General features: G+C 56.0%; 5 protein-coding genes across 5 annotated transcripts; 2 read left to right on the top strand and 3 right to left on the bottom strand.

The window, feature by feature from the left end:
• Positions 1 to 3,456: 3,456 nt before the first annotated feature.
• On the bottom strand, positions 3,457 to 5,443 carry DICSQDRAFT_142007 (carbonic anhydrase; the record flags this gene model as incomplete). The annotated part of the gene is made up of 4 exons (XM_007359919.1): positions 3,457 to 3,489; positions 4,760 to 5,057; positions 5,125 to 5,190; positions 5,337 to 5,443. The coding sequence occupies 4 exons, from the start codon at positions 5,441 to 5,443 to the stop codon at positions 3,457 to 3,459; spliced, it is 504 nt and encodes a 167-aa protein (XP_007359981.1).
• Positions 5,444 to 8,284: 2,841 nt separating this feature from the next.
• DICSQDRAFT_75051 (tricalbin) lies at positions 8,285 to 14,058 on the top strand (the record flags this gene model as incomplete). Its single annotated transcript, XM_007359918.1, has 18 exons — positions 8,285 to 8,483; positions 8,573 to 8,961; positions 9,011 to 9,706; positions 9,761 to 10,026; positions 10,120 to 10,403; positions 10,461 to 10,929; positions 10,994 to 11,021; positions 11,087 to 11,153; positions 11,213 to 11,251; positions 11,322 to 11,338; positions 11,395 to 11,436; positions 11,498 to 12,008; positions 12,077 to 12,348; positions 12,408 to 12,528; positions 12,577 to 12,752; positions 12,818 to 13,428; positions 13,487 to 13,601; positions 13,663 to 14,058. 18 exons carry the CDS (start codon positions 8,285 to 8,287, stop codon positions 13,894 to 13,896), a joined length of 4,536 nt encoding a protein of 1,511 aa, XP_007359980.1. The 3' UTR covers positions 13,897 to 14,058.
• A 75-nt stretch (positions 14,059 to 14,133) lies between these two features.
• DICSQDRAFT_94742 (OPT oligopeptide transporter) lies at positions 14,134 to 17,397 on the bottom strand. Its single transcript, XM_007359917.1, has 7 exons — positions 17,039 to 17,397; positions 16,909 to 16,986; positions 16,789 to 16,853; positions 16,094 to 16,740; positions 15,971 to 16,040; positions 15,700 to 15,918; positions 14,134 to 15,644 (listed from the first exon to the last, which is right to left on the bottom strand). The coding sequence occupies exons 1-7, from the start codon at positions 17,341 to 17,343 to the stop codon at positions 14,584 to 14,586; spliced, it is 2,445 nt and encodes an 814-aa protein (XP_007359979.1). The 5' UTR covers positions 17,344 to 17,397; the 3' UTR covers positions 14,134 to 14,583.
• Positions 17,398 to 18,314: 917 nt separating this feature from the next.
• On the top strand, positions 18,315 to 19,617 carry DICSQDRAFT_46390 (TauD-domain-containing protein; the record flags this gene model as incomplete). The annotated part of the gene is made up of 4 exons (XM_007359771.1): positions 18,315 to 18,635; positions 18,730 to 19,288; positions 19,347 to 19,459; positions 19,513 to 19,617. Coding segments are annotated over 4 exons (1,098 nt in total), but the record flags the coding sequence as incomplete, so codon positions are not given.
• Positions 19,618 to 19,707: 90 nt separating this feature from the next.
• Positions 19,708 to 20,701, bottom strand: DICSQDRAFT_142002 (S-adenosyl-L-methionine-dependent methyltransferase; the record flags this gene model as incomplete). The annotated part of the gene is made up of 7 exons (XM_007359916.1): positions 19,708 to 19,782; positions 19,837 to 19,941; positions 19,999 to 20,208; positions 20,263 to 20,330; positions 20,391 to 20,449; positions 20,500 to 20,584; positions 20,635 to 20,701. 7 exons carry the CDS (start codon positions 20,699 to 20,701, stop codon positions 19,708 to 19,710), a joined length of 669 nt encoding a protein of 222 aa, XP_007359978.1.
• Between the last annotated feature and the right edge of the window lie 79 nt (positions 20,702 to 20,780).

The raw sequence follows: 20,780 nt of genomic DNA, 5'->3' as shown, positions 1-20,780 counted from the left end.
AGCTGCTATGTCTGAGAATTACTGTGCGAGGTGGACTGATCCTCCGTAGATGCATGGAGCGATCGTCGGTCACAGGTTCGTCCTCGTTCGTTCTGCATTATATGCTATCTCACTCATATGTTACGGACACGGTTCTTGCACACCTCGGCTCTCGAAGACATGGGAGGGAGACGATCACAGACAAGCCTTGTTATTGCCTCTGCGTGCCGGTCTAGAACCAACTTCAGGAGGCTGACAAAGCCAGTCTATCTCGCTTCTTCGACGACGAGGCGAGCAAGAATTCCTGCCGGTCACACCGCCAGTCATTCAACCAGCCGCTTGTGAAGACATGTCTTGCATCTCAGAGCCTAGGCTCGGTGAAGCCATGTTGAGCACACGATCAGCGACATATCAATTCCTCAAGTGGCGGTTGGCATTCACAATGAGCCGAAAAGCGGGCAGCCAGCCTCCCTGAGCAAAGGTATAAAGAGCAGTACAGAGCGACCGATTCTCTACGTTATCACCATCATCTCCGAGTCTCCCAGCCAACTGCGTTACCCGCCCAATCGACCACCGACAGGCCTCTCTTGGACCTAGGCCTTAGCCATCACCTTCAATGTCTCTAATCCCACTCCATCCACTCCACGCAAATCGTCCTCCTGCTTCGACGTGCCTTGGGGGGCAGGCGTTCGTGTCGGTAATTCCCGCTACGGACGCCTATCCCCGCCCGCTCTCGACCTCGCCTTCATCTTCTTCCACACAACAACCTCCCTCCCGCGACGCTACCCTCGATGCCCGTCACCCGCTTCAAGTCATTGGAACGATCATCTCACATACCCACGGTCGAGCCCTGTTCACCGAGCGTTAGGCCGTACGCTGGAACCTTAGGTGAGGACTTCATTGCTTCGTGTCCCGCTCAAAATGTATTGACCGTAGTTCGCCTGGTTGCAGAGCGTCTGTTCAGCGGGGGAAACGGCATACACGACGCCATATATGTGTACCCTCCGCAATTTGCGGGGTTATCACGAAGAATCCTCGGCATCCTAGAGCAAGGCATACCTCAGGGCACCGAGGCATAGGGCCGGCGAGCCTGAGCCGCGAGACGTTGGGGCAGCACGTAGGAGAGCTCGTTAGGTGAATTTCTCCCTCTCCTCTCTGTACCGGAACTCGCCTGACACCTGGTCGCAGCTTGGAGTCGCTTTGCAGAGTACGCCAGCTGAGGCCATCCCTTAACCCGAAAGAAGCGGACAGGGGTCCAAAGATACACCTAGGTTCCGCTCCAACCAACCCTCTGGCCTTTGCGGTCGGAGTCCGAAGTTCATCCTGTAGCAAGTTCCTGACGATTCATCGCGGCGATGTCCTTGTTCGTGGAGGTGTCTGGGAGCTCGATGTCAGTGGGGGATAACGAGAGAAGAAAGGACCCGAACAGCGAGGGAGCCCGCTGTGTTCTTGCTGTAGAAGAATGAGATCTTGGAAAACACCATTTGACTCGTATTCAAAAGAATGTGACACTTCAGAATTGCCGTGAATCATCATCCGACAGTGGAAGAACATGGTACGGCGGAATGGGATTGATGATCAATGACGAGTTCAAGTTGGGGAACTGAAGCGCCCTGCAATTACTAACTCATCACGACGCCTACCCGGCTTCCTTCATCTCGGGCCACCGGTGTCGACATGGCACCCCTCATATCCCTTCGGCCCTCTACATTCTTCTCTTTGGAAGATGATGCATATACTCAGCCAAACCGCATTTGGAGTCTGTCTCCATAGCAGTGACTGTGCGACTACGTCGAACTTGAGGGTGCATGGGCGGACACCGTTCGTAGCGTCTTACGCAGTGACCTTAGCTGATACTGTAATAAGCGGCGGCATGATTGTCGGCCTACATGCCATCGATGAGAAATCACATGGATTTGCGAGTATGCGATCCAGGGAGACGATTGGTAGTGTTTGGACCACCACTTGCCTCGTACGCGCTAACGAACGTCGACTACAATCATCTTCACGCGGCTGACGACCCAAACTTCGTGAAGGTCAGCCCGGCATCACATCTGTCAGCCAGCCCTGCCAATGGTATAAGAACCCGCACAGCACCGCAACTCCTCACCCCCCGACCGCCATCTTCTCCGCACCTCCGATGGTTATCCTCATTATCTCGACTTCGTCTGTGGGTTGGGATGTCGCCCCTCGATCGCCGTACGCGCAAACGTTGGACCTCATCGGGCCTCATCCCTTCTACTACTCATGGGTCCATCGGCAAGGAGAGTTGTCCAGTCACTCCCGCCCCGCGTCGAGAATGTCGCCGCATCCGGGCATTCTGACTGCCCAAACTTCTCATGAGTGACGGCTAAGGATATCCATTCGGTGAGCAAAGGTTTATATCCTTGTCCCTTTGCCTCAACCTGACTCCCTTGATGATTCAAAGGCAGTTTTCCCACTGGTCCACTGCTCGCGGAAAATAATGCAGTCGCCGACCAAATCGTTCTCCATGGTCCCTGGCATATGTACTCTAACACTCCTTGTGCCACGGAGTCTTGGGGTTGTATGTCAGGTGGGGCTGACGGACTTGGGTGGTGGCTCCTCCTTGTCCATTCAGCCCCTTCGGCCTACGGAGACGATGGCGACTGCTTCTTCTCTCCCTCGAAATACTCGGTAAGCCGATGATACGCACACCTGCGAGAAGTAGTATCTGAGGCTCCGTTGTACAGTTCCTTGGACAAGACATGGCTAGTTCCCCTCCGATGGGAGGGCATCATGGTCACACCGATGGTTGTGGACGCTCCTCGATCCCATCCTTCGAGGACCTTCCGCAATCCTGCAGTTACTACGCCAAGAATCCTGTTGGAAACTCGCAACAGGGAGGATGGGGATTTATCCAGAAGCATGGGATATGTCGTTGTACCGTTGTACCCCAATATACAGAGAACACTATACTGGATGGTCGCAATGCGAGTTATGTGTGAATGATCTTTGTCTGCGAGTTCAACAACCATTCGTACTCCTCTCAATGAGCGAATGCAGCGGTATAAGCCTCCCGACCGTGTGGTCCCAGACACCGGCGATCGTCACACCCAACACTGGTTTGTGAGCCTGCAAAGGTGACAATCGAGAGGTTCGCCAGTCTATACCAGCCCCGGCCGGGCAACAGATGCAGGGTGTGGCACAATATTCAACCAATCTACCTCGCTTGTCTGCTGTTGTGGCTGCGATCGCAAGAAACCCAACCATATCACCTTCCTGTGAAGGCATAATGCACGCGACTAGCCCAGCCTCCCGTGAAGAAATGTCCGGCATCTCAGAGTCTGCCGGTGATCGGAATGGTGGTTGACATTCGTCCCGAACCGAACAGCGGTTCGCCAGCCACCATGCGCAGGGGTATAAAGGGTAGTGCAAGACGGCCAGCACTCCTCATCACGAACCACCACCATCGAGCCTCTCCACAAAGCATACCGTCTCGGCATCGATCACTCGCAGTCATATATGAACGCAGCAAATCTCTTCTTCTGCCTGGCAATCTCTCAGTCTCAGCAACATCCACCATAGTCTCCGATGCCTCTGTTCCTGTTTCATCCGACTCGTCCTCCCGACTCAATATTGAACCGGGGACGGGGCATTCGTGCCCGGCGGTCCCCGCCCGCCTTCGAACTCGCTTTCACCTCCTTAATAACGACAACCTGCTCCGGAATATTCGCCGCCGACTCCTGATCGGCTAGAACGGATCACCTCGCCTACACGCCCTCGAGATGTTGACTTTCCTGGGGGAGGGACATTCAGGTGAGGCATGGATTGCTTCGCGTCCGGTCGTGTCAGGCTAGTGAGCTGACCGCAGCTGCAGAGGGCCAATTCGGCAACTAAACGGCGCGTACGACGCCACATATGCACGTCCTCAGCAACTTGCTAGGACGGCATGAAGAAGCGTCCATGGTGTCCTCGAGCAACAGTGTTCATCCCTCCGGGCATCAAGCCTGAATGCCGCGAGACGTCGCGGCAGCGCCTAGAGGGGTGCATTCGGTGAGCACCCTCCTCGCTATCCCGTTCCAGCGACCCGGATGGCTGACGCTAGCTCGTAGCTCGTGGTCGCTTTGCGCAGTACGCTAGCCGTGGCCGCTCGCCAGTCCCATTGGTTTGGGATCTGGTACCGAGGTTATGTCCAAGTCGTGCGCACGTCTCCAATCAGCCCTTGGGCCTTCGGCCGGGGTCGATGGCTGGTTGGGGACTGCAGCAGGGCTGGACGGGTGGAGGCGGTGATGTACGCCAGGTTGTTTGTGGAGGTGTCTGGGAGACCGATGTCAGTCGGGATAACAGAAAAGAGAAAAGCCCGTGTCCACTGGGTTCCTGCCTTACTGTACAAGCAAAGTTAATAACAAGGAAACTCTTTGACCCGTACTGTTCAGACTGTGATACCTGAGCTATTTGGGACAATGCGATCAACTGTTCACGCATTCAAGAACAACGGCTTGCACCGAGACTAGATTCATTGTGATCAACTACGATAATGCCAAAAACGCCACGAATTGCACACTGCTGTAAGTTCTCGCACCCACGCTTGATCGAATGTCCATCGTTTCCGCCGAGAGGCGCATGATGATTTAGACTACTTGTCTTATCTGTGATGGAACACGAGGTCAGCACCGCGCCGGAATTTCCCTGTGCCCGATAGCAAGATATGTTCTCAAGCCCTGTCGAGGCTGTCGATGTCATAGACCTCGCACTCGAAAGCCGTCCCCACTATCACGCCATACGCCCCAAGGCGCCGCATCCCAAACCAAGAACGCACCTTGCCCGTCTCGACCTCATACACCCACCCCGTGATCTTCGTGCCTGGCAGGACGAGCGGGTTCTCCTCGAGGAACTTCACGTCCACCTTCACGCTCTCCTCGAGGCCCTGGAACTCGAGGAAGTCGATGGCGTCGACCGCCTTGAGCGCGTCGTTGGCGGGGTCGGACTCCTTCACGAGCGCGCGCAGCTGCGGCGTGCTGAACGTGAGCATCCCGCAGCCGGTGTGGTGGAAGACGGCGATCTCGCGCGTGCCGAGGAGGCGCTGCGAGATGATGATCGACCGGAGGGCTTCTTTCCTGTAAACCGGGATCAGGCGGGGTCAGCGCGCATCTTGGGAGGGTGGTGGAGGGACGGCGAACTTACGCAGAGCCGCCGGCGTTGCGGACGATGTGGGCCTCGCCCTCCTGGATGCCGAGCTCAGCGTACACGCTGCCAGAACGCGGTCAGCTCCGCGTGCCATCGTGAAGTCAGGTCGAAGAGGCCTCACTTGATACGTGCGTCCATACAGGTGACTGGTGCGGTGCGTGCGCATGTTAGATACCTAGGCTCTCGCGGATGGACGGATATGAACGGACGTACCGATCAGGAGCTTCTTGGAAGGCGGGAGGGGCAAGTTGCCCTTGTCGCCGAAGTTGGCGACGTAGGCCTCGTTGGGCTTCTCGAAATCCTTGTACGCGGACATGTGCGTGTCCTTGGGCTGCTGCTTGGGGTTCTGGGCGGGTCGGTGCTCATCCTCTATCGCGCTTGCCGGGCTTTTCTAGGGTGCGGGAAGACAGCACCCACGCGTGTGCGGACATAGGTCAGTCTCGCGCGCGGGGAACGGCTGGAAGGGAAAGGAATGGAGGAGGCAATCCCCTGCAGTTATGGCGACAGGATGGCGTGGAGTAAGAGCATGGGATGTCTATGCATTCCGATCTATTCCGAAGACCCGATCTATGCACGGGTGGTTACAGATAGTGGTAATGATGCTTCATCTCATGGTCATGGAGCATGATCGCGCGCGTGACTCAGTAAGCGTCGATGAGGCGCATTCACTTCTCGCGTATAATCTACGATCCTGATTTGGATGCAACGAGAGCAAGGATGCGAGAGGAGGCGCGATTGAAATGCGAGATAGGAGCTGTACCTCTGTCACGTCTAGGAAGGGAGTAAGGGGGTGCGGCACTTGCATACCCAGATGGAGTCTAAGCCTTTTGTTGTCCATAACAAGAGGCTCGCTTTCAACCGGCTTTCATCAGGATGTAGCATGGAGTTGGCGGCCAGGAAGTGGTGCAAGCTGCACGAGGAGAGGGAGCCTGGGTACCCCAAAAGAGCTGATTGAACTCCGCGCTTCGTTTTAATAAAAGACGGCATCATACAATAATAGAAAAGTTGGCAGAGTGTGACGGAGCACGTACAGAGTCACTGTCGCCAGCCAAGCTGCCGACTCTGGCAGAACAGAGCCTCGCGGCACCCAGGGAAGGAGAGACGACGCGGGGAGCTTTGCGGAGAAGGTGGGTAGTGCTCTTGAGATGGTTGAAGCCGCCATTGTAGAGCCGGCGCGAGAGTAGGTTCATGGATCCGCAGAGGACTCGCGAGCGGGGCGAGTGGGAGCTGGGCAACCTGGAATGTATTCACCGTCGACTCGGACGTACGCGCGCGCTCTGAGCAGCTCGAAAATGTGGGGCAAGTGACTCGTGCCGACGCTTTTCCCTTTACGGAAGTTTGCAGCGCATCTCGGAACGTCCGGGGCTATACAGTCGACACCCTCTTAACCCATAGCCCTCGGGACAGGCCCAAATATATGGGTTTTGAGGGGTTATGGGCTACCAGAACTTTAGCGCCTTCTAAGCGCCCTGATAAGTCCCAATTAGCGAGCGCTGAACAGGCGTCTACTGACCCTTTGAGGGAGCGCTATGGGATTTCGAACAGACTCACCTACCCATAACGTGGTCGAAGCAAGGGTGGAAACTGGGAGGACGCTAGGAAGCATGAATCAAGTATTACGAAGGTTATCGATGAGCAAAATCTCAACGTGAGCCCTATTACCGTATGGGTTTTGGGCCCTAGAAAGCTATGGGTTATTGGGTACCAGGGGCCTATGGGTTATGGGGTCGAGTTCCCCCTTCCCCGACTTGGGAAAGCCAAAATCCTATGGGTTTCGGGAGTTTATGGGTTACCAGGGGTATGGGTTAGGAGGGTGTCGACTGTATGTACTTATACATATCGATAAGTTCCACCTATCGGCGTGTAACTTCGCCGTCGAGCTGTGTTACAGCTGACGTCCTCTTCTCATTCCACGCGTCCAATGGTGCCACTTTGACAAGAAACATTCCTTTCTCCCGATGAGAAGGAAGAAACACTGCTGTTAGACAACGAAGTTGTTCGGCGCGGACTACGACCGACGCTAGAAGCGAGCAAGAGGCGTCGGTAGGAAGACCGATGTGCAGTCTGTGACCATTCCGAAAGTCAGAGCTGTCGGTCGGCACCAGGGCTCGGGGGCACGTAAAAACCGCTCTTCCATACATGATGGACGCCAACTCAAAACAGCGTGGAACGACTGTCCTTGACAAGTCCAGCTGGATACGTGCTCATCAATACACCTCAACACAGATAGGACTGCATACCGATATCATGGGCAAGCAGAGTCCATAGTGGGGACCTAATCATAGCAGCCCGCGATTAGGGCACAGAAACATGCAAGTTTCGAAGAAGGCGAATTCGCGCAGTGGTGGCGTGCAGAAGAAACTACGCCTGGACACGGGCTACTCAAGATGCAGAAGAGCAGGATGCTTCGGCTCCCAACCACCAATACCTTTATGACTTGTTCCCGTCAGAATGGGCTTGACCAGCGCAATATGCACGCAGACCTGGGTGGTCTTCCTGCGCAGCCTCAGACTTCGACAGTTATTTTGGGCTCCAGGACCCCAGAGTGTGCGTCGTCCCGAGTATTCGCGAAATGGATTCCTGCGCGCGACTGGTTGCAGCGATAGGGGACCTTGGTGATTCGTCCTGCAATTGTGTGGAGATGCCTCAAACGGCGTGGTGGTGGGGAATGTCGAACAGACATGATTTCCACTCGGGGGATATGACGCTGGTGGTGTGCGCCCTCACGTGGCCAGTTCCCGTCGCGTTCTCGCGCACGCGCGGACCCCGAAAGCACCCCGAGCCCATCGTTCGAGTTGAGGCTCAAGCGATCCGGATGCAGTTGCAAGTCGTTAGACAGAAGTACTGACAACAGACAGCTCACAACCCTCTCTTGTCGACCTCCACGCCCGTTTATTCCATTCCCTACACGACGACGGCCGTTGTGGTCGAGGTCCAGTCTATTGTGAACCCCGCTGCGGACTCGGAGTGACCGGGGAACGCAGGGCGCGTGCGGTGGCCGAACGTCATCGAGGTACCAGGCAGCGGTCATTCATCTACAGCCTCACCCAACACACCTGACCCCTTCACGCTCTTTCCACCATACCCCGACATCCTATTCCTCTCTCGTGTCTCGTCTCCACCCACCCTCCTCTCTCCTTTCTCCCGTCGTTCCTCCATGGCTACTGTCGACGGTACTCCCATCCCTCCAAACGCCCAGGCCAAGGTTAACGGCATCGTCGAGCAAGACGCCGCCAAGGGTGTCCCCGTATACAACTTCGACCCGGATGCGCCTCCGCAAGAGAAGGCTGCCGCGGCGAACAAGAACAAGCAGAAACTAGGCCTCGAGAACAACGATGTCAAGACCGATGCCCAAGGTATGTCTCGCTCGCCTCGGATATCCGCCCGCATTCGCTTTCCCCCGTCGAGCCTGGCGCTGTATTCATCGCTATTCGCTGCGCCGCAGAGATATCGGTCGACACGGGCAATGGGGGTAGCGTGCTTCCCACTATCACAGTCGAGGATGTGGACAAGGGTGGTCGCGACAAGAAGCCCACGCCGCAGCCCGTGAATACCGAGAAAGCGAACGAGAAACGTCCGGACCAACCTGTATCGCCTACCTGGCCTGTCAGCCCAACGTCACCAACTGGTCCCGAGACCCAGGTACCAGGGGCTATGCCTGCCAGACCTGCGCCCGAGATACCTGACTGGTACAAGGTGGGGTGGCGGGACGTATCCGGCATCGACATTGCTCCGGCAGCGGAAGGCGACGCCAAGGACAAGGAAATTCTCAACCTGTTCATCAGCGAGCAGTTCTATGGAGAATGGTATCACAACGCTGCACTGATCGTTGTAGTGAGTATTCCATTCAGGGGCATGACAGCTGCGCACTCACGCCTTGCAGGCCGTGCTCGTGACACATTTCCTGACGCGCTTCAACTTCGGCATGGGCTGGGTGCTCATCATCCTAGCGTTCTGCAACACTTACTACTCGACGTCTATGACCCGCACGCGGCGGGCGGCGCGCGATGACATTCAGCGCGAACTCGTGAAGACGCGCTTCAGTGCAGAGGACGAGGTCGAATCCGCGGAGTGGATGAACAGCTTCCTAGCGCGTTTCTGGTTGATCTACGAACCCGTCTTATCCCGTACTATCGTCGCGTCCGTCGACCAGGTCCTTTCGCAGAACTGCCCTCCGTTCCTCGAGTCGCTGCGTATGAGCACCTTCACGCTCGGCACGAAGGCGCCACGCGTGGACAAGGTGAAGACGTTCCCGCGCACGGAGGACGACGTCGTCCTCATGGAATGGTGGTTCTCGTTCACTCCGAATGACACTTCCGAGATGACCAAGAAGCAGAAGTTGTCGAGGGTCAACCCGAAGGTCATCTTGAGCGTTCGCCTCGGAAAGGGCTTTGCGAGCGCGGCGATGCCGGTCCTCCTCGAGGACATGACGTTTTCCGGACACTTGAAGGTCCGCATGAAGTTGATGACCAACTTCCCGCATGTGCAGCTGGTCGACCTGTCTTTCATGGAGAAGCCCTACTTTGACTATGCGTTGAAGCCGCTCGGTGGTGAAACGTTCGGTTTCGACGTCAACAACGTACGTTCCGTCGACTCTCGCGCTTATTCTTGCTAAATGATGAGTGCTGCCTAGATCCCCGGCTTGTCAGCGTTCATTCGTGACACAGTCCACAGTATTCTTGGCCCTATGATGTACGACCCCAACGTCTTCACGCTCAACCTCGAGCAGATGCTCTCGGGCGAGCCCATCGACACGGCCATTGGTGTGCTCCAAGTCACCGTCCAAGGTGCGCGCGACCTGAAGGGCTCGAAGCTCGGCGGAGGTCGTCCCGACCCCTTCGTCAGTCTGAGCATCAACGAGCGCGCCGAGCTCGCAAAGACTAAGTGGAAGGCTAACACGTACGTCATTCCGCCCTCCATGTTTCTCCGCATACGTCATGCGGTTTGATCTCGTCTTCTGGGCGCTCGCACTAACGCCCTGCACGTGCACAGGGTGAACCCGACGTGGATGGAGACCAAGTTCTTGCTGGTCAATTCACTCACGGAGAACCTGATGTTACGGGTGTTGGATTACAACGACCATCGTGCGAACACGGACCTCGGATTTGCGACGTTCGACCTGCAGGCGCTGGAGCAGGATGCCACCCAGGAGAATATCGAGCTGCAGATCCTCAAGGAAGGCAAGGAGCGCGGTACTATCAGGTTTGATGTCAACTTCTACCCTGTGCTCAAACCTGAGAAGGACGCTGGCGGTATTGAGACCCTCCCGGACACGAGTAAGTCCGATTACAGTGACATCGGACGTGACACTGACTAGGCTCTGCACTTGTCAGAGGTTGGAATTGTCCGTCTCACCGTGCACCAGGCCAAAGACCTCGACTCGAACAAGTCCATGACTGGCGAACTCAACCCCTTCGTGAAGCTGTACACAGCATCGGCACCCAACCACCCGATTCACGTGACGCGCAAGGTCAAGCACACGAACAACCCCGTCTGGGAGGACAGCACCGAGTTCCTCTGCACGGACAAGGCGTCGAGCGTGATCATCGCCAAGGTCATCGACGACCGCGACTTCCTCAAGGACCCCGTCGTCGGGTACATGTCCATCCGGCTCACCGACCTGCTCGCCGCGAAGCAGACCGGGAAGGACTGGTGGCCGCTCAGCCGGGCGCGCAGCGGGAAGATCAGGCTCAGCGCGGAGTGGAAGCCGCTTAACATGGCGGGCAGCCTGCACGGCGCGGACCAGTACGTGCCGCCGATCGGCGTGGTGCGCCTTTGGCTCCAGCGCGCGAGGGACGTCAAGTATGTGGGATTGTGTTGTCGCAGCGGAGGAATGGCAGGTGCTCACCGCGCATTTTATCAACAGGAACGTCGAAGCGGCGCTTGGTGGCAAGGTGTGTACCGAGCTCTGTGGGGGAGAACGAACCATGGCTGACGGGCTTGCGGGGACGTTATATAGAGCGATCCGTACGTGCGCGTGCAAATCAACAACGTCACTCAAGGACGGACGGAAGTAGTCAATAACAGTGAGTGCCGGTCCCGAGATGCGCAAGTAACGGGCTTTTGACGACGCGTGACTTCATAGACTTGAACCCGGAGTGGGACCAGATCATCTACATTCCTGGTATGTATGCTCTGCGCACAGAGACGTTGCCTTCTATATACAAACGCTGACGCAATGCATCCCGATTTAGTGCATTCCCTGAAAGAAGTGCGTTTGTGTCAGAGTGTGGACGTGCTAGTGTAGGTTCTGACCCGCGTTCCCAGACTATGCTGCTCGAATGCATGGACTACCAGCACCTCACGAAGGTGAGCCACCACACCTGACTTGTGTGGTATTGCACGTGGGAATTCGATGTCTCCAAACCAGGATCGTTCCCTCGGGTATACCGAGCTCAAGGTTTCCGACCTCGCTAAGCCAATTGAAGGCGGCAGCGGCGAGTTCCTGTACGAGTCCACTGGTGTCAAGGAGGCGGAGGACGCGATCAAGATCGGCAACAACTCGTTCAAGGGCAAACTCGTCTACACCGCTGAATTCGTCCCCGCCTACGCCGTCCGCGGCATTCACTTCGAGTCCGGACCTACCGAGCTCGAACAAGCCGCAGAACGGACGAAGGCAGGCTCTCCCGACAGCTCTATGGGAGGCACCGTGGTAGGCGACGCGGAGGAGGACGAGGAGATTGATCCCGAGATTGCTGGCGCCGGCGTCACCGCCAGCGCGCCTGTCGACGCGGATGCGCAAACCAACGGCGCTGCCCCTGGCAATAACGAGACGAACTCTGTCGGTGCCACATCGTCTGCGGGGGCCACGGCTGTGGAGGACGAGAAGCGTCCGGAGCAGCAGGGTATTGAAATGAGCAAGGCGGAGCTGCTCCAGCACCGTGCGTACCACTTCCTGTCTTGCATCCAGGCGAAGAGACTAAGTGACGTCTGTCATCAACCCATACAGAGGCGGGCGTTGTCATCTTCAACGTGGTCCGCGGACATCTGCACAAGAAGGCGCGGCTCGAGGTTTTGCTCGACGATGCTTACTGGCCGGCCTTCAGCACCGTCCGCGCGCGCAGCACCAACGCCCAGTGGGAATATATCGGAGAGGGTGTCGTCAAGGAGCTCGACTTCAGCCGCGTTTGGCTGCGTCTCAACGACGCCGACGAGGGTGACAAGGACGACGTCATCGCCCAGTGGAAGGGTGACACGAAGGCGTTCTTGGAAAAGACCTTGGTACGCTGATTGTGCCTTCGTGGTGGTATGAGTGCGTAAGAGTGCTGACGATTGCTTAGGATGGCCCCACCGAGTTCACGCTCTTGCACCCTGACGATGAGGACAAGCGGTCTGTCGTTACGATCGAGGCGAGGTACTTGCCTGTGCCCATCAAGCTAGAGCCTAGGGAAAGTGTTAACAGTAAGTTGTTTGTGATCCTGTTCTATTCTCCCTGCTCATAGCCTGTAGATCAGGGCAACGTTCGGGTCGAGCTCCTGGACGGCCACGGTATCCACGGTGTTGATCGTGGTGGCAAGTCTGACCCCTTCGTCGTCTTCCACCTCAACGGCCAGCGCGTCTACAAGTCGCAGACTAAGAAGAAGACACTGAATCCTGAGTGGAACGAGAGCTTTACTGTGCAAGTGGTGAGTGTATACATGCTGGATATCCTCGGCAGGATAGGAATCGGAAGCTCATACTGGTTCTCCAGCCATCGCGCACAGGCTCAAACTTCTTGCTGGAGGTGTTCGATTGGAACCAAATCGAACAAGCGAAGAGCCTGGGATCATGCGAGATTGACCTGGCGAGCCTCGAGCCGTTCACTGCTGTCGAGCGAACCGTATCGCTTTCATCTGCGAAGCATGGCGACAAGGGCGAGGTTCGCCTGCGTCTGCTGTTCACACCGGAAATCATCGCGAAGGCACGCAAGAACACCTCTACGTTCTCCACCGCGGGTCGTGCCCTGACACAGATCGGCCATATCCCCACGGGTGCTGGCAAGGGTGTGATTCACGGCGTCACTGGCGTTTTCAAGCGACGAAACAGCCAGAGCTCGGGCTCGTCAAACGAGGTTTCCGAACTACCTGCTGGAGTCGTGTCGAAGCCTGTTGACTACGCAGACCCTGGTGCATCGGCGGCAGCTTTCCCTGCAGCAGCGGCAGCGAACGGCCATGGTCAGAACCAAGAACCAGGCACCCTCCGGGTTGTTGTCAAGGACGCCAAGGACCTTTCCACTGCCGAGATTAAGCCTTATGTTGTCTTGCGTGTCGGTGATAAGGAGCAGAAGACGAAGCACAGTAGCAAGACTTCTACTCCGGAATGGTGCGTATTCGTTTAGTTCTGCCGTCGGAGCCCTTTACTTATGAGATTGCTCCTAAAGGAACGAGTCGTTCGCCTTCTCCGCCGCGCCCAACACGCAGCCCAAACTCTTTGCGTGGGTGTACGACCACAAAACGCTTGGAAAGGACAAGCTGCTTGGTTCCGCCGAGATTGACGTGAGGCCCCTGCTCTCAATGTGTAAGAAGACTCCAGGCTAACGTGCAGTTCGTGACACAGATCTGGCAACACTTGAAACCAGGCGACGTCGTCCCAGCCTCCGACCTCTCAGTGGAGCTGCGCGAAGGCCAGGGTCATCTGCAACTGCGACTTGAGTACGACGCGGACACGCCGCTCTCCAACCGCGCCTCTCGCAAATCTCTCCACTCTCTCTACGACGAGAAGGCCCCCGCAGTGTCTCCTTCACGATTCTCATTAAGTGGCAGGCGGCGCGCCGCTGATCGGGACGATTGAAATGCACGAACTGAGCACACGACTACGATCTATGATATTGTTTGACCGCGTCCCGGACGGTAATCCATCTACGCCATGACACTCCATCCTAGTCTTAGTTTTTGTCCCTCTACTTCCTTGTATATAGTCTTGTCTAGCCTTAGTCCAATATCATCATTTAACCCATCCGTTGTTTCAGTTCGATCGACAGCGTCCGTTCGTGAACACCAGTATCACTCAATACTAAAATTTCCGAGGCGTAACAAACGTGAATCTCATTCCGATAGTAGTACACAATCATGAGGCGTGACAAGATACAAAGGGGTGTGCGTATGACCTGTACGTGGCGAAGATGAAGGAATGAAGCGGAGTACATGCGACCATGGAAGCATGAAGATGACAAATTGGACCAAGGGGTAGCGCTGAGACGTAAAGAGTTCGTGATGCTATGAAGACAGACCGTGCATATGCGGCGAGGAGAGCTCAGGGATGAGGGAGGTGAAGTGAGGTGGGGGCCAGAATGTGTAGATGTACATAAAAATACTGCAACGTGGGGGACGCCCTATCGACGCGCGGGGTAACCTTTCCGAGCCTTAAACGTAATGCTACAAGCACCATACCAGAAGGAGGGGGGTGAAGATATATGAATGGAGGCCGGACGACTCTAAAAAGCTTGGAACCCAGGAGGACAATGGAGAAGCGAGGACTCTACGCCCATTCCGTAGGGCCGAAGGTGCCGTTGGGGAAGAGACGAGGCGTGCCCATTGCATCGAACGTGGTCTGCCAAACCGTGTTGCCCCACCAATTAAGGCTGAAGCCACCCTTAGGGTACTGGAGGATGAAGAACACAAGCACCATGCCGACCGAGACGCCGATATCGAGGCCGGCGGACAGAATGTAGTTGAACCGCAGCCACCAGCGGAAGTGATAGCGACGGATGAACCACTGGAAGAAGCACCCAACCATCGCCCACGATGAGTAGTTGATTCCGGTCGCGGGCGGGAGCTGTGCAAGGCCCGCGAAGCAGACGGGGATGTTGACGTAACGCCAGAAAGACGTTGGGTAGCGGCGGGCGAGGAAGTAGAAGGGGATTGGGAGGAGCGCGCCGATGAGGAAGAAGTAGAGCACCCAGTTGTACATCGCGCCAGGGGAGAAGAGACGGCGCGGGCCAATGCCACCCCAGATGATCGCAGCGGTGGCGAAGGTCGAGATGTCGTTGCAGATGAAGCCATCCTTCTGATCGGGCATGCAGAAGTCCGCGATGTTCGAGAATTGCCACTCCTGAACACCAACGCAGACGAATACGGCGAGCGTGGAAGCGACGACCTGTGCCATGAACATGACGCGGGGCGGGATCTTCTGGTAATGGCCGATCTTGAGATCGTTGAGGAAGAACATCGTCTGGTAAGTTGGAACGAAGCCAAACGTCTTGAACACCATAGCGCCGACGGGACGGCCAGGGAGCGCATAACCAGCGACAACCTCAGCGAGGACATTCAGCGCGGGAAGTTGGTTCGTCACAGCGCGGATGATGCCGATGGGGATGACGAAGACGAAGCCAATGGCGAGTGCGAGAATGAGGGCCCATACGGGAAATTGCGTAGGGAAAATCTCGATGGCGACGACACCGAAAACGAAGGCAACTATAAAGATAGCACCGTACCACCAGGTAGGGACTTCCTTGTACGCGCTCATCATGCGGGCATGAACGTCCTGTTCGTCCTTGATAGAACGACGGAATTGGCGCATGATGTCGTACCTGTACCAGACTGATACAATAAAATCAGACAGGTTGTCACAGCAAGAGCGGGTGTGGTTACTTACGGAAAGTGTGAACGACGACCGCGGTGATGACAGCGAACTGCGTGCCGTACGCAAGCTGCAGGGTGACAGACATGTAAAGAGGAGAGTAAGCCTTGTACAGGTCCTCGTCGAACAGGCCTTCGGGTGTGATGATCGCAGAGATGTTGTACGGCAGACCCGTGTTGTCGAACGCAGTCGAGGCAGACACAGGCAAATAAGCCGTGAACAGGGCATTCTTGACTGAGTATCACTGTGAGTATTTGCGTCTACTCAGGCAGACCGCGGGACTTACAGTACATGATGGGCGCGATCACCCAGTAGATGATCACAAAAGTGGCAAAGATGTTGACTTCAGTCCACCACTACAAGCAATCGATGAGTGTCGAGCGTATCGGGAAAACTGCAAGAGACGTACTGGAGAGACCAGCGGGCTTCCAAGCCAAGAAATCATCGACCAGTCAAACGTGAGGAAGCCCAACCCGAGACCCGTGTTGTAGCCGAACAGCGTGTTGACGGTCTGGTTCTGGGGAGCGATCCAGCACGCCCAGCTGAAGACGCTGAGGCCTGTGAAGAGGTAGCCAGGTACGAAGTACCACAGCGTGCCACCAACGGCGACGAGAAGGAAAAACTTCTCGCGGGAGATGTGCTTCGTCTCCTTCTTGCCCCAGTTGCGATTAAGAGTGTTGAGCAGCGCACAGGAGACAAGCGACGACGGCCAGATCATGCTCGCGGGCCAGATAAGGAGCTGGCGCGCAATGCCCGCCCACGCGTACCCAATCATCTGGGAGGAGAGCGAGAGCAGGAGCTGGTAGCCGACAGGCGGGTTCTGATTGTAGAAGACGCGCTGCGCCGAGAAGATGGTAGTCGCATACGTGTCCGAGTAGACGGCATTGGCCATGACGGTAATGACGGTGTGCTCCTTCACGTTGAAAGGACCAGGATTCAGCGACCATGTGAAGCCGAGCGTCTTGAATTTTGTGGTGGGGAGGGCCCATTCAAGGAACTTGCCAGCTGGCAGCGCGACAAGTTGAGCGATGAGTGCGCTGATAGCAACAGACGGCCCTGTGAATGAGTGAGCAAGAGGTTGACAACAGAAATGGAGCAGCGTACAGCGCGAAGTGAAGAAGTGGTTCAGGCCGGAAAGAATAACGGAAAGGGTGATGCCTAGAAACCAGCTGTGTGGGCAACTTAGTGACCTGCGTAGAGGATGATGCTGAGTTAGGAACTCACGTTCGGAAGGTATTTACGGGCATGGATGGATCGTCATAATTCGGGACAGCAGCCCTGACCTCAGCGTAGGGCGAGTCCCTGAAGTTTACATTAGCTCTGCTCTGTGATCAGCTGCTGAAAAAGGACATACTCGTTGACATTATGCAGGGTCGCTTCACGGAGGTCCAATTTCGATGGTCTCGTGGGGCTTGCCGACGAAGATGTGTATGATGACGTCTCAATATCGGAAGAGCGGTAGGAGGTATCAGGCCATGAGCAAGTCTGACCCTTGTCGTCGAAGCTCGTAGTGCTTGCGCTCGCGGATGGCGTCGAAAAGTCCCAGTTGGGATCGTTAAAGTGTTCCGTCAGGACATCCTCGGGGACATCGGGAGACGAGTTGCGCCTGCGAAGCAGCTGGGGGAGCGTGATAGCAAGGTTGACGGCCTTCGCCTCCATGGTGGCAGTACCGGACTACAAAGTCTCCGCAAAGTGAAAGCGGGAAGTGAGGGTGGGGTGTCTACATTGCGGACACGCTGGCCTTTTGAAGGGTGATTGCGAGGGATGAACGCATGCTTGTTCCAATTGTCTTGGTCGTGCGCTCAGGCCAAGCGATGCGACCACCGTACGATATGGCCCGATAGGTGTCAATCTCGGTGTACGCTACGTCCGGATGAGGTGTAGGAAAACAATAAGACGTGAGATCATGATCGCACACAAGACCGCGGAGTGTAAATCTGATCCGCGCGCGCCCATGCTCCGTGCTGCTAAAGGCAATGGCTTACCGAAGATGTAATGGATGGACGAGGCAGTCACTCGTTACTCTTCATCGTTTCCGTTTCAGCGAACTTTTTGGGCGGTATTCCCCAGCACAATGTCGCTTGAGCATCACCTACAGACCGCTTGTCGAATATCCTGCGTAACCGAGATGTCTGTCAGCGTCATTGCATCAGGTACAGAGAAGGCGGCGAAGTTCAATGTTATTGTGAACGTACATGAGAGACGGTTCCGAGAGGAATTCCGGGTAGAGCCGACACAATAGACCTCTCCATGCTTGGTCACAAGGCCCCGACCCAGGGCGCCTGCAGGCGTCTAGACGCACCGATGTCCCCGAGGGGGGACGCCTGGGATGCCGACGGCAGCCAAGATAAGAAGCCGACCAAATCTAATCTAATCTTTGCGCACGTCTTACCTCCATAAATACAGGCCCTCATGCCGCAATCGTATCGTGACCCCTCTTGCGGCCCGCCGACGTTATCTTGTGGGAGCAAGGGGGAAGAATGTCTCCCACTACGCGCGATGATTGCGCATTCACCTTGGTGTATGACGAAAATAGAGCGGTTTATATGGTGGGACGCAGAGCCCAGGGAGAGCTTGTCCGTTCCTCTCACTAAGAACGAATTGGGATCGCCTCTTGACTCTTACTGATCGCCATGTCGACCGTCGAGACAATTACTGAGAAGCTCCCGACCCTCTCGCTGCGTCAGGACCAATCGGAGCAGCCCAAGAAGGAAGAAGAGTACAAGTATGCCCACCTGCTTCCCGTCTTCCCCAAGGACGAGCATTACCCCCCTTTGACTCCTTTCGAACACGTCGACCCGGGCTTCCGTGCGCTGAACCACCCGAACCCTCGGTCGTTCTTGGATAACGCTACAAGCGTTATCGAGATCACCCCCCGCTTAGGTAGCGAAGTTCGCGGTGTCAACTTGGCAGAGCTTGATAATGATGGGCGCGATCAGCTGGCTCTCGAGGTTAGTACATCTCATCTGGGAACCTTCTCAGGAAGGACCCACTCGCTCATTGTGCCTTTTCTTCGTCGCTCTCTTCTTGCGTCGAACAAAACAGGTTGCTAGGCGCGGCCTCGTGGTCTTCCGCGACCAGCAGGATTTCATCGACCGCGGTCCCGAGTTCTATCGCGAGTGGGGCAGGTACTTCGGCCGCCTTCACATCCACCCCACCTCTGGCCACCCCGAGGGCGTGCCCGAGCTGCACCTCGTGTACCGCGACCAGAATACGACCTACAACTTCGAGCTGGATGACAGGATTACGTCTACCACTTGGCACTCGGATGTGTCATACGAACTCCAGCCTCCTGGCCTCACGACGTTCTTCCTGCTTTCGCAGCCGCCTTCTGGCGGCGACACCGCCTTTACGTCGCAGGTGTCCACGCTCAGTCGGCTTTCGCCCCAATTCGTCGAGTTCTTAAAAACACTCAAGGCGACGCACTCTGGCTTCGAGCAGGCGGCGTACTCTCGCTCCGGTCGCCGTGGAGGTGTTGTTCGTCGCGAGCCTGTGGAGAATGCTCACCCCATCGTCCGGAGGCACCCCGTCACCGGTCAGGAGGCCCTCTACGTGAACCGTCAGTTCACCCGCCGGATTGTCGGCCTCAAGCGTGAAGAGTCTGGTTAGTATGCTTATGAATCTGCGGATATTGTTGCACTGTACTCACAACACGACCTCAGACGCCATCCTCAACTTCCTCTACGATCACATCGACAGGAGCATCGACAACCAGGCTCGTGTCAAGTGGGAGCCTTACACCGTCGTCCTGTGGGACAACCGTATTACCGCACACGTATGTGCCATGTCCATATTTAACGTCCAACGACTTGCTGATGATGTGGATAGTCCGCGATCCTCGATTTTGAGAAGACCGATGCACGCCGCCACGGTGCACGCATCACGCCCCAGGCAGAACGTCCCATTCCCGCCAACCCGGACCTGAAGCTGTAAGGTTGCGTATGTGGAAGAAAGGCTAAGCAAGACACTGCCTATCAGTTGATTGATGTGATGCCATGTTGTGTATATAGTAGCTTGTAAATGTCATGTATCAGCAGGCTGTCGGAGGAATCTCAGTACATATAAATGCTCTCGTCCTGCCCGACGTTGAAGAGCGACCTGGGTTAAGAAGGGTTAGTAAGGTATATGTTTGTGAATCTGCACACGGAGTACCTCTCCCTTGAGACTGTGCTGTTCTTGCATCCGGCGACAGATACCGTGAATATCGTTCTGCTTCACGGCAACCAAATAGAACCGCCCTCGTGGTGACAACAGACTCTGCAAGTTTTGTGTCATGAACGTCAAGCAGACGGCGAAGTTCTCGGCCTGACGTACCTCTACCTGGTCTAGCAGGATATCTGTGATCGCCATGCCGTCCTGTCCCCCTGCCCAGGCACCAGCGATATCGGCATCCTGCTGCGCTTCATCCGCCTCGGCCGAGTTAGTCGGGACGTATGGTGGATTGAAAAGCAAAATGTCCACAGAATGTCGCAAGCGGCGGCGCAATGGTCCCGCCAAGGATGCTAATAATGGTTCGACAGGAACCTACTGAGGGCCGGTCCGTTCGCGATAGTATGACATTACGAAGGCTAGACCCACTTTGTTCTGACGCCCTGTGAGTTTTGTGCACTGGGTTGCGTGCGGGTTAAAATCTGTAGCCAGATATACTGAGGGCAGATGGGAGATGAGAGGGAGAGCGTCTGTGGTTCAGGATACAGAGGCCCTACAGGAAGTCGTAGACCCGAGTATCTTGCCAGCAAATGTGCTGACACAGCCAGACCCAGACCTATTCGGATGTTCAGTGAACCCCACACACGCACGTCTTAAATGATATACCCGATTTCGAGGCAAATCCGAGGACGCAGGTTGCGAAGCACATCCGCGTCTTCCTCCAACGCGTCTAGCAGTATGAACGTGTCCTCTGCTTAAATGTCAAACCGATGAGCTGCGATCCCAAATTCCAACGCATACCCGCTGGCTCGTATACATGTTGGTAGTCCGCAGCTTTCAGATGGGACAAGTCGGGTGTGGGGATCATGTATGCACGTCAGGACGACCGTCGCGAACTCGCGGTCAGGAGAGACGCGTTTTTTAGACGCACATGCGCGTTACCCGTG

This window comes from Dichomitus squalens (genome assembly GCF_000275845.1).
Source record: "Dichomitus squalens LYAD-421 SS1 unplaced genomic scaffold DICSQscaffold_1, whole genome shotgun sequence".
Lineage (NCBI taxonomy): Eukaryota > Fungi > Basidiomycota > Agaricomycetes > Polyporales > Polyporaceae > Dichomitus > Dichomitus squalens.
This window is presented reverse-complemented; position numbering and strand designations above follow the sequence as displayed.

What these genes read in the sequence shown, in the direction of transcription:
- DICSQDRAFT_94742 (XM_007359917.1), bottom strand. Translation starts at nt 17,343, where the DNA reads ATGGAGGCGAAGGCCGTCAACCTTGCTATCACGCTCCCCCAGCTGCTT. An exon ending in GAAGCCCGCTGGTCTCTCCA is followed by an intron (nt 16,041 to 16,093) that starts GTACGTCTCTTG and finishes GATTGCTTGTAG; the next exon opens with TGGTGGACTGAAGTCAACAT. An exon ending in GGTCGTCGTTCACACTTTCC is followed by an intron (nt 15,645 to 15,699) that starts GTAAGTAACCAC and finishes TTATTGTATCAG; the next exon opens with TCTGGTACAGGTACGACATC.